General features: G+C 41.9%; 1 protein-coding gene across 1 annotated transcript; it reads right to left on the bottom strand.

Moving 5' to 3' along the window:
- Window positions 1–9,900: 9,900 nt before the first annotated feature.
- LOC308150372 (ankyrin repeat and SOCS box protein 13-like) lies at window positions 9,901–11,742 on the bottom strand (the record flags this gene model as incomplete). The annotated part of the gene is made up of 6 exons (XM_080523212.1): window positions 9,901–10,064; window positions 10,201–10,401; window positions 10,559–10,693; window positions 10,859–11,009; window positions 11,241–11,440; window positions 11,736–11,742. 6 exons carry the CDS (start codon window positions 11,740–11,742, stop codon window positions 9,901–9,903), a joined length of 858 nt encoding a protein of 285 aa, XP_080379338.1.
- Window positions 11,743–12,811: the final 1,069 nt, after the last annotated feature.

Here is a 12,811-nt window from a genome sequence, read left to right as displayed (position 1 = left end):
AAACAATACAGCATAGCTTATTTCAACAGTTTGTCCCATAGTTTAAAGAGGCTTCCTTTCCTTCATCCACATGAAAATACGATTGCTGAACTGGACTTGCTGTTTGTGGATGAAGGAGAATTAGACAACAAAGAAAGGTTGCCACATTAGACAGTCAGTCTGTTACTCTTTCTGTCTTTCTTTTTGTCTTTATAATATATACCGTAATATCTACGCCATTTAGCTGATGTTTTTATCCAAAGTGACTAACAGCATAGTCAGTCAATGCAAACAATTTTTGTATGATGACCATCTTTCTGTCTCTCTGTCGGTCGGTCGGTCTGTCTGTCTGCCTGTCTGTCTGTCTGTGTCGGTCGGTCGGTCGGTCGGTCGGTCTGTCTGTCTCTCTCTCTCTCTCTCTCTCTCTCTCTCTCTCTCCCTTATCAGTAACCTGCTAAGCTTTACAAATGAGTTGTATTGCTGAATCAAGTTGGGGTTTAATATCTTGATACACAGCAGTAGACAACTATCGGTTAAGAGCATACATTCAATCCCAAGCTCTTTGCATTACTTACTCACTCCTCCTCTTCTCTCCCTGTGGAGCACAATGCTGCACTGTCTGCCTTGCAGTGACCATAACGCAATAAACTATGTAAAATATCACAATGATAACCACTACAATAAAACAGCTGAGGTGCCATTCTGGGATGACCATGTTTGGGTACCTTCTCTTCAGTGACAGTGTCTTGGTGGCCTACAGCGGGATGTAGGGACTTCCCAATATAATACCTTATAAGGAGTAATTCATGTGCCCATCCAAGCTTACCGTTTACCCCAAAATGGGGACATGTCACAAGGTGCTGTGATGTGGGGACCGACTACAGCTGAAGGCTGATGTTGTATCTGTGAATGTGCACTGCTCTTTCATACGGTGCTAGGCCTACATTTTGATTGAGAATTGTGCTAAAACACACTTCACATAAAGGTGTCATGTTATGTGTTAAATAAAAATGTTTTATCTAAATGTTTAGAAAATCAAAGACGTTTAACTTTAACAACATCCTATTGCAAGTTGTAGCATAAGATATGGAATAGCAATACTTGTAGTCTACACCTTAAATTCAAACATTGATTGTCAACTTATTATTCTATAATATTCAAACAGGTGTAGGTCTAACCATTCTCACAGCCGAAAAGTTGTTTTCGTTTTTCCTATAGGCTATTCCACAACAAAACAGGCAGATATTTCTATATTCGACACTGGCTATCATAATTAGAAGCAGCAGACAATAAGTCGAAGCAGCTTGACATTGCATAGCAGGTCTATACAGTAATATTACTTTCTACTCCTCACAGTCAACATTTTCAAGTTTCTATAGGATACTTACTCTGTTTTGCTTCCCTTTATGTGGGAATGTATCCTTCAATGCTGGCTCGATTCAGTATTCCAGGGTGGAAATAGCACAGGTAAACGTCCAGGTGAACTATCCTTCCAATCCACTGGCTGCAGCATCCTAACGGGGTATTTAAACCGGCCCGCGTCGTCCGTGGGAGGAGCAGGGCGCGTGGATCCGCCTCGTTTCCGTCGTGACCCAAATGAACAGCAGCGCGAGGAGGAGGATGCTCTGCTCTCCAGCTGGAGGCGACGGTGCTTCTGTGTTCCGCTTCTGTGTTCCACTTCTTCAAGACGAGAGTAAACCACTTTTACTTTTACTTTTGAAAATATACCGATTTTGACAACTCTGACTTCTTGACTCAACGAATACCTCAAATGCTGAGAATAATAAGTCATGAGTTGAGATAAGGTTTGCAATACACTTATGATTGACCAGCCCATGCCTTTTCACATAGCCTAACTTTATTGAGTTTTCTTTTGTCGAATAGAGATTATGTGTAATGATGTTTAAAGGATGGTGTATCTAGCCTATGTGCCCGGACGTACGAAGTATATTTCGAGAGGGTGCTGCAAAAAAAAGTTGTGAGGAACATTTTACATACCACCTTACAAGCAATTCTGGTGCTTTTTGATGGGAGAATAACATGGTTAGTGTGAGTGAAAGGCATGAAAATGATCGGATCTCAGGTAAATGACACAAAACCTACAGCTAATTTACCCGTCCGCACTTAATACACATTTTTGTTCACTCATTAAACACTTTATTAGGAACATGATGCTAATACTGGGTGCATAATACTAATAATACGATTGTTCAGGTGCTCTTCCAAGCTGTGAATCTCCCGTTCTACCACATCCCAAAGGTATTCTATTGGATTCTGATCTAGTGACTGGGAAGGCTACTGAAGAACACTGAACTCAATTGTCATGTTCATGAAACCGACTTTTGCTTTGTAACATGGTGCATTATTATGCTGGAAGTAACCATTAGAAGTACATTGGGTACATTGTGGCCATAAAGGGATGCACATGGTCAGCAACAATACTCAAATAGGCTGTGGCATTCTGAAGCGATGATTAACGGGCCCAAAGTGTAAGTGGAACATTCCCCATTACACCACCTGAATCAATGAGAAGGTGTACAGATGTTCCTAATAAAGAGTTCTATGAGTGTATATTTCTATGTCAATCTCATCTCATCCAAACCTGCGCTACAAGCTATAGCCATCAATATTTGTCAACGCACAGTACACCACCACACTTTGATCGCGTATAGTGAGAGAGAGTAACATAATGGGAGTTGGAGATGGAGTATGGTGAACACCTCGCGTTACCGCGTTTTGGCTATTTACATTTTTTAAATATATATTTTGGGCTATTTGTTTTTTTGGATGGATGTATGTTAGCTAAATGTTGTTACAGTTTATATTTATGTTTGAGGTATTATCCTTATTACATCATAGTTGATGTTGATTGATGTTGGAGAGCTGCTCTGACTCATTTCGCATTTCGTTTTCGTTTTTATTGTGTACTTGTATTCAATCAAATGACAAATAAACAATACTTTATTTGACTTTACTATTTGTCCCGACTTGACAGGTGTAGATAGATAGATAGATGAGATTACCAGTTCCAACTTCTAAAGGAAATTATGAAATTGACACTTCTTAACCCTCCGGTTGTGTTCCCGGTCAAATCTGACCGAGGGCAACTTTCATCAATCATAAATATTGTGTTTTACATTTGATTGCCTCAAGGCCTTATGATATCCTCCACACTAGGCATTTGAACATATACAATTGCTGACTAACCACTGGCATTGAATTTTGAGGTTTTAGTCAACTTTGTAACATCTGTGGTGTTCCCGGTCAAAAATGACCGCCATGGGAAATTAATGGATAACAAGTTGTAACAAGCTACAACATTCCAGGATGTATCAGACCTGTTCACATACCTCATATATAAAGTTTGACACATTTCAAACTAAACAATTAGGTGTTTGTTATGGGAACCCTTCTCTTTCCCGTGCTTATTTGCCCATCCGAACCAGACCTTCCAGACTAAACATTGTTTAGTCTGGAAGGTGTGGTTCACCTGGGGTGAAAGAGAAGGGTTCCCATAACTCTGGAAGGTATGGTTCTGATGGACACATAAGCACGGGAAAGAGAAGGGTTCCCATAACAAACACTGAAATGTATCAAACGAAACAGGTGTTTGTTATGGGAACCCTTCTCTTTCCCGTGCTTATACAGTATGCCCATCCCCCCACGTGAACCACACCTTCCAGACTAAACTGTCACAGACCCCCTATATAAAGCTTTATTTGTGCTTTGCTCTGAATTCACTATGTGAACACAATGAGTAAGCGGCTGTCTAAGCGATTATCTGTCAGAGAGGCTCTCGACCGAATTTTTGAACCAGATGAAGAGGAGATTGAAGTTGAACCAGAGATAGAGGAGGATGTCTCAGAATTGGAAGACAACACCGATCCTGACTTCGATCCAGAATGTTATGAGACAGACGGCGAGGAAGAGGCCCCTGAGGAAGAGGCCCCTGTGGAAGAGGCCCTTGAGGAAGAGGCACCTGAAGAACAGGCACCTGAGGTGACATTCCAGTCCAAGGGTGGCAACTTGCTCTGGTATTCATCCTCCCAGGATAGAGCAAGCAGAGCGAGAGTGGAAAACATCATAAGGATGACACCAGGACCAACGCGGTATGCTACATCTCGTGTGGATGACATCAAGTCCAGCTTCCAACTGTTTTTACCTGAGTCCATTGAGGAAATTGTACTGGACATGACAAACCTGGAGGGGAGGCGTGTGTTTGGGGACACATGGAGAGCACTGGACCAGGTAGTCCTTCAAGCCTACATAGGTCTGTTGATTTTAGCAGGAGTATATCGGTCAAACAATGAGGCTACAAAGAGTCTGTGGGATGCGGAGTGCGGGAGGCCTATATTCCGGTCCACTATGTCATTACAGCAGTTTCATGTCCTGTCGAGAGTTATCCGATTTGATAACAGAGATACAAGACCTGGCCGCTGGCGAAATGACAAACTGGCTGCCATCAGGAACGTTTGGGACAGGTGGGTGGAGCGCCTACCACTGATGTACAATCCAGGCCCTGAGGTGACAGTTGACGAGCGCCTGGTCCGTTTCAGAGGTCGCTGTCCCTTCAAGCAGTACATCCCAAGCAAACCAGGCAAGTATGGAATCAAGATCTGGGCAGCATGTGATGCCAGGAGCAGCTATGCCTGGAATATGCAGGTCTACACGGGAAAACCTGTTGATGGAAGGCCAGAAAAAAACCAGAGCATGCGTGTTGTGCTGGACATGACAGCCGGTCTCAAGGGGCATAATATCACATGTGATAACTTTTTCACCTCATATGCGCTTGGTCAGGAGCTGTTGAAACGCAAGCTCACCATGGTGGGGACAGTGAGGAAGAACAAGCCTGAACTTCCCCCTGCGCTGGTGTCAACCAGAGGGAGAGAGATACTCTCATCAAATTTTGCACAGTATATGTTGAGATGTTGAAGAACTGATCCAATGTGTTGTTTGGCAGAGATATATAGAGTTTCAGGGAGTAACTGGCCTTATTTGAAATTCTCAAAAACGGAAATGAAATATTCAATTTCTACTGTGTATTTAGTCACATTACAGTAATTTGGTCATATCTATGTTCATTTTTTAACATCTCACAGGTCTCAGCTTTCACCAGGTACCAAATTTAGCAAATTTGACCATGTAGTTTTGGAGATATAAAGCAGTTAATCAGACCGGTCTAATTAGACCGGGAACACCAAGGATGGGGGGGCAAACATGAACACAACCCGAGGGTTAAATCTTCACTACATCAAACTATACACCATCCGCTCTATTTACATATTCTACAGGTACAAGTAATATGACCTTACCTGTTGGAAGTTTCCCCAATAATGAGCACTTGACACTTTGAAACTTCTGCATCTGCATGCTCCGTTCTGCATCTTTTTGTTACTGCGTTTAAGTGTTCACACTGAGGCTTGCTCTCAAAACAACTCCAAGCCTCCAAGTAGCCTAATATGTCAGTGTTCTTGGCTCTTGTCCAGTCCAGTAGCCTACAGTCCTTTATGTGTTCCCTATACAATCTAGAGGTGGCACTTTGAACTGCTGGGCCACAGTAAATGACCCAAAATACTTTGCATGACATCCCTCAGGGTTGAAATTCACTTGATATGTATACTAGAGGTGTTATTGGTAGATTGTAGGTAAAATAAATCATGTTTAGACTTGGATATTTGTAGAGTTAATTATATATGCCCTAAAATCACATGTTATTGCACGAATATGTACGTTTACGCTGACATACTGTATGTATGTACGTCTGAACCTCGGAGGATCTGGTTTATTCAGAGTTCATGTTGTAGAAGGACTATTACAATTTCTTTGAAATCGCCAGTGGAACTATTCATGCACAGGAAGGAGAGCTACGCTGTTGCGCCCACTCAGGATGTTTGCTGATCTACCTGGAGAGAAAGGTACATTATGCACAGACACTGTTGCAGCCCTATGCATATTTCACACCACAGAAATGTGGTTTAGGAAAGACACAAGTTTAGACAGAGAGCTCAGTTTCCTGACGAGTCTATAGATTTTGTGAAAACTGAGAAAACTGGCTAAATCATGCGACTTCGCGAAAGACAGTCATGTTCACTTCCCTAGGAGGAATGCGCGTGCTGATCACGAATCGAAACCGCGAGGAAGAAGCAGACATGCTGACGGAGAGAGAGCCGACAGCGACACCAAGTGTTACAGATGTGGAATGACAACTCACAAGGCAGAAATACGTGGAGCCAAAACAGCAGTGTCTACGACAGGACAACTTGAGGACCTAAGAGGTGTAATTGACATTCAAACAAAAATTAGGCAAGTGTGTAATTTACTTTTGTCCCATGTTACTTTCGTCATGGCTCTCTCCCCCCAAGGTCAGGGCCAAACCAAGGGGAAATGTACAAGAAGTGGAGCATCCCTTTAAGTATTTGTACTGTAGCTGGTGGTCAGGTGATGTAGAAGGGTGCATTGGCCTATAATAAGAAGCGTGTTTTACAGTGCATCCAAAACCGACTTTTCTTTCAACAGTTACGTAACAATTTAACTAGGATCAAATCACACAAATAATCTCAAGTCTTTGATATCAGACAAGTGTCATATAGGGATAATGACAGGGTGTCAGGTGATGTTGGGGTAGTGTGCATTGGACCTGAAAGTACAATAGTTATTTTCATATACGGTAACTGATGTTATATCCTGAGGACTAGGAACCTCACCTGTATAACATGTACTACTCAGACAACGGTTGTAACTTGAGTATTTATTGTCATCTACTGTGGAGCCCCACGTTAGATCAACCTAACAGTACAACATGGCATCTTCAATACCCAGTATGCATAGCGTTAACAAAACCATGGCAACGGTGAATACATCACAACTGAAATCCTACAATTAGTCAACACACACACATACCTCTAACACCTCTACATCTCCCAAAATAATACACACAGCCCCCCCTCCTCTCCTCTCCTTTCCTCTCCTCTCCTCTCCCCTTCCCTCTACTTCTATCCCCTCTCTCCTCCTGTGTGTGTGTGTGTGTGTGTATGCGTGTGTGTATGCGTGTGTGTGTGTGTGTGTGCGTGCGTGCGTGTGTGTGTGTGTGCGTGTGCGTGTGCGTGTTGTGTGCGTTCAGTGGAGGTGCTGACAGTGCCACTTGTCAGTCTGTCTTAATGTCCTTCTTGGCTTCCCTAAAGACAGCACACCGCTCACACTACTGGGTGACTTCAACATCCCGTCAGAGAAGTTTCACTCGTCTGGCCATCTTAACCTTGTCTCCTCGTTCAACCTTACTTTTTTCCATTCTCCTCTGACTCATAAGGCGGGCAAACAGCTTGTCTTCACCAGATCCTCCCATACATCCAACCGTACTGTTACCCCTCTTTCAGTTTCTGACCATCATTTTGTATCCTCCCTTCCCCTCATATCCACCCAGTCAGACTACCCATACTGTATCAATTTGTCGCAACCTGTGAACCCTCTCCCTCACCTCTCTATCTTCCTCTGTCTTATTTCTGTCGTATCCTCCCTCCCAAAGGATGAGGACAGGAGGCTGCATCAGTAGATAGAATGTAGGGTCCCCTAGAGATGAACTCAAAACGTAGTCTGGCTTTTTCATGTCAGTTTTGGAGCAGTGGCTTCTTCCTTGGTGAGCAAGTTTTTCAGGTTATGTCAATGTAGAACTTGTTTTACTGTGGATATAGATACGTTTGTACCTGTTCCCTCCAGCATCTTGAGGTCCTCAAGACATGTCTCCTTCCTGAGCGGTATGACGGCTGCGTGGTCCCATGATGTTTATACTTGCATACTATTGTTTGTTCAGATGAAGGCACCTTAAGGCGTTTGGAAATTGCTCCCAAGGATGAACCAGACTTGTGGAGATCCACAATTGACTCAAATAATGTAAATTAGCCCATCACAAGCTTCTAAAGCCATGACATCATTTTCTGGAATTTTCACAATCAAATTAGTCAATGTAAACTTCTGACTTCTGATATAGTGAATTATATAAACTCCTCAAAAAAAGTTCAGAAACGTTATTCCGGTCGATTATTCCTCCCCTTTAATAATACCAATTGGTATTGTATTTTATATCACTGGAAAGCCTGATTAGTCACCTTTACAACGAGGTTGTAACTACACATTATGTCAACCTGTGAGTTAAGCCACTACTATTGTCTTACAATCTTGAGCAATAAGGGCTTAGAACCAATGACCAACTTGACCTCATCCACTTGCATTGATTGACATACAGTATATCTCAAAAGTGAGTACACCCTTTAGATTTGTGCAAATATTCTGTTATATCCTTTCAGGGGATAACATTATCCTACTGAAACTTTGATATAACTTAAAGTAGTCAGTGTGCTGCTTGAATAACAGTATAGATTCATTGTCCTTTGAAAATTACTCAGTACACAGCTGTTAATGTCTAAACAGCTGGCAACAAAAGTGAGTCATGTCACTCTTCACAATGTGAATTTTTTAGATTGGGCATAATAGTTCATGAATTACGGTAGTTTGAAGGAACACTGTAGAATCCGCTGTAGACAGCTCCGGTTTCGGAGCAAGACGCGAATCTATCGGCATTAGTCAAATACATGCTCACATCAAGTCATCCGTTCACTGCTCTCCATCAAAAATGGCACATCCATCAATAATATTACACAATAACAACTGCTCTGATTAGATTGCTTAGATTGTTTAATACATCAACGGTGGGAAAAGCGAGATTAACTCGTGAGTATCATGCTTCCTCCATTAAACGGAAAGTCCTATCTAGGCTGACTGACGAGGGGCTCATACAATCGCCGCATTTGTTATGGATACGAGTGCTCCGGTGTCTTGCTGGTAGTCAAATATATTTATTTATATATACAGCATATGGATGTTATGTGCCTGTTACCTGCCGCTTTCAGTTCTAGTAGTTTAGATCTCGCAACCAGGGAAACGCCGACATGTGTTAAAGGGAGCAAGACGTGAATCTACCAGCATTTGACTGCCGCTGGACTGAGGAACAGCATAGGCACAGGACATCGCCATAATAGCGATTTTTTTGTTATGCTTGTTGTAAATAAAAGTTCTGTGATGCATTGAAATGACATTAAACTAAGATAATACGATGGTTAGCATAATTATTCTAATCTTTATTAATAACAGAAACAGTAAGTGACATTTTCCGAGAGCGAAATCTGTTGTGGTATTTAAAGATGGCGGTTAGAGAAGAAATCTATGAACATGGGATGACGATTTCCATTGACCAATCAACGGTGTGCAGCGTCACACGTCACACGCAGCCTGGCAAAAAAGTACCTTTCCCCAACTTTCGCTACCCATCCCGAACAAGAACTATTTTACCGTGCCGTGCTGACCCGAGCCGACAAATGGAAAAGCGCCAAAGAACAGGGCTGGCCCTGTAGTGGAAAAGCGCCATTGATGAACAGTCTACAGCCATATTCTGAAAGTCTATGTACCAAAAACAAGTCCCAGGCAGCTGATGATAACTCTAACCCACCGTATCTGATGTTTTGCTGGCTATTTGCCACATCCTGTCATTTGACTTACAGGTAGTCACACTTGGTTGCAAAACTGAAAGCAGTTCTTACATGACAATAGAGATCTGCTGAAAAAAAAGCCAGTTATTCCAAAGTCAAGTCCAAGCCATACTGTAGCATACTGTAGACTTACACATCTGGCTTCCTCTGGTTCTTCTTGTGAATGTAAAAGCATTATAATAATAATAATAACTCTATTTTATATAGCACTTTACGTCAAAGTTTACAGCTTTACAAGTACAATAGGTAAAAAACAACACATTATAAACAATATAAAAACAGCTATTTCAGTTTAAAAAACACACAATTTCGCACCACAAATATAATAGGTAAAAACAAACAATTTTAAACAAATGTATTATTATTATCTCCAAAGTGATCCTCAAATGTGAAGTTTAGACAGCTCCACCACTGGAGGTGGCATGTAGGAGAGGTATCTGATGATGCGATTGGGTAACTCCAGTTTGGACAGAACCTCCAGAGATCTTCTGCCTAACGCCTTTCTCAGAGCCACCCTGCTTATGTGTTGTAGACTGAGGGGTGTACCTGAGAAAGAAAGAAAACTGACTGATGAGCTGGATATCAAAACTATTCTGTGTATGTAAACAACTGCATTTTTCTATAGATGGGCTAATCCCATTTTTTCTACCCATGAAAGGATATGTTGTATGAATAAACTCACTTTCATAGACATCTAGGCAGAGATTTGAGGGGGACCCTTGACTGGTGTAGTGGATAGGCTTTTTGCCGAGGTTATCCTTGGCATACACATTCCCTCCAAACTCCACCAGCAGATCAATCAGGTCAACATTTTCCCCTATAGCTGCGTGATGTAGTGCCGTCTCATAATCAGCATGTATGTCTTCAGCCATCACATTTGCACCTTGAGAGGTTGAAAAGTTTGTGTGGATGAGAAGATCAGTAGTTGAACACAACATTATTTGAGAATTTATACCTGCATCAAGATGTTTTATTTTATTTTATAGTACTTAGGTATACCTAAGTCAATGCAATAGTTTCTTAAAGAGAAAGGGGCCCACCTGCATTTAGGAGCAACTTGACGCAGTCAAAGTGTTGTCTGGCACATGCTACAAGTAGCGGCGTCCCAAAGTGAAAGTCATGGGCCTCAATGAGAGCCCCCTCATCAATCATGACCTGAACGCAATCTGAATTACCTATTAATCACACACAAACACACAGTGAGTCACAGTTCAAGACACTTTGAAGGCTTGAGTGAATTATCCCGATGGCATGCGTGTCTTTATGTTGTGTGAAGTACTCAAGACTGCTGGTCCCCCTAAATGATGAGGTTGTAATCAGAACAAGACAATGTGACATACCTCCCATGCAGGCCTGGTGGAGGGGTGAGCTGGTAAACAGTGGAAGGTTGACTTTGGCCCCGTGTTCTATAAGCAGTTTCACACACTCAAAGCTTCCAGCAGCACAAGCTTCACAGAGTGGAGTACTACCATGAATGCTACGTGCATTCACCTGTGTCACACACACACACACACACACACACACACACACACACACACACACACACACACACACACCATGAACATGAACAATGCAGCTGCACACCAGTTAAAAATGCCAGATAGCTCTGCATGATACATTCTATAATATTTGTTTCAATGTTATCAAACACAATTCAAACATCCTCAATCTCTCACACAGAAATAATGAAAGCAGCACACTGGCGTTCTGTAGCTCTCACACCTGTGCACCAGCGTCCAGGAGCAGTCTGACGCACTGGGTCTGGCCGTGAATGCAGGCCTCGTGGAGGGGGGTTATGGAGTTCTCAGCTACCCTGTTGACCGCTGCCCCTCCCTGGATGAGCTGCTGCAGATGAAGCACCCTGCCCTTAGCCGCCGCCTCGTGTACTTCTGAGCGGTCTCTCCGGAACCCCAGACTGTGAGCTGCAGGCAGGGGCAGTGTGAGAAAGACTTCCTACACATAGGCTTAATAATGTGGTCATGGGGCCTAATGAAATTATTCTGGTCTCTGCCATTCGCAACTGGTCAATTTCCCAGGGATGTCATTCTACAAAAAGGTGGCTTTCCTGTCTCAACCTTAATTTAATTTAAATTTAATTTAATTTAATTTAAATTTTAACTACCATGAAAAACACTTAAAAGATACTGGAATTTCGGTACCAATGCCGATTTATGGGGGGCAGACTTCAGACAACCGATACATCTCCTGCTGATATACAGTCCATTTTTGGACTGTGTGAAATGATATCAGATTTGGCTTTTTTTCTCAGCTTTTTTTGAGTTGTTGCAATGCAAACAAAATAAATAAACATGTGAATACCAAAGCATTTGTAATTGCAACAATTTTCGGGGAGAAGTGGTGCATTATGACAGAAGAAGATGTTGACTGTATATAGAAATTCATAACAATGGCAAACAGATGCTCATAATGCTGATTAGGCAAAAATCCATATCTCAAATGACCTGAAATGATCTCCATTGATAAATAAGTGAGTAACATTTTCTTATGTTGTTACCCCCCCGATGAGGCACTTTTAACTGTTGGCCCACAGTAAAGAGGTAAGAACACTCAGTATGACACCCCTCATGATTTAAACTCACTTTACTCATATTCTAGAAGTGTTGCTGGGTACAATGTGTTTAGCCATGGGAAATGAGTTATGTACAGTCCATTATATGTCCCTATGCAATGCAGCAGTCTTTCATCACGGTAATTAGGATATTAAAACCCTTAAAAGCACAAATAATAGGCTACATTGAGAAGATTAAATGTTTATTACAATATAGTTTTTTTTTAGTTTTTTTTTTAATATAGGCCTATACATACAAAAGCTAAACACTGACCAATGTTTACAAAAGCTAAACACTGACCAATGTTTACAAAAGCTAAACACTGACCAATGTTTACAAAAGCTAAACACTGACCAATGTTTACAAAAGCTAAACACTGACCAATGTTTACAAAAGCTAAACACTGACCTAATTCTGGGTTCATTGAAACCTTCTCATCCCCGACCCAACAGACACGCAGGGCCGTTTGGGAGATATGCGAGGCCCTGTGCGAAGTCAGATTTGCGAGGCCTTTTATAATGATGTAGGCTACTATTATAACCGCGCGACACGCACGCACCGATATATTGCAAGAAATGCGCTCACATGCTGTGCTGTGCTGATAGACAATAGAATATCTACTTATTTAGATAGTTTACAACCATGTTTGTTTCATTTCAAACCTGTTATACTCGTAAAGGATTAGGATTTAGGATAAAGCAGTCATCATACCCAACATTAAAT

Source organism: Nansenia antarctica (genome assembly GCF_963989245.1).
Source record: "Nansenia antarctica genome assembly, chromosome: 2".
NCBI classification, from domain to species: Eukaryota; Metazoa; Chordata; class Actinopteri; order Argentiniformes; family Microstomatidae; genus Nansenia; species Nansenia antarctica.
Note: the sequence above shows the minus strand (reverse complement) of the source record. Positions and strands in the feature narration are given on the sequence as shown.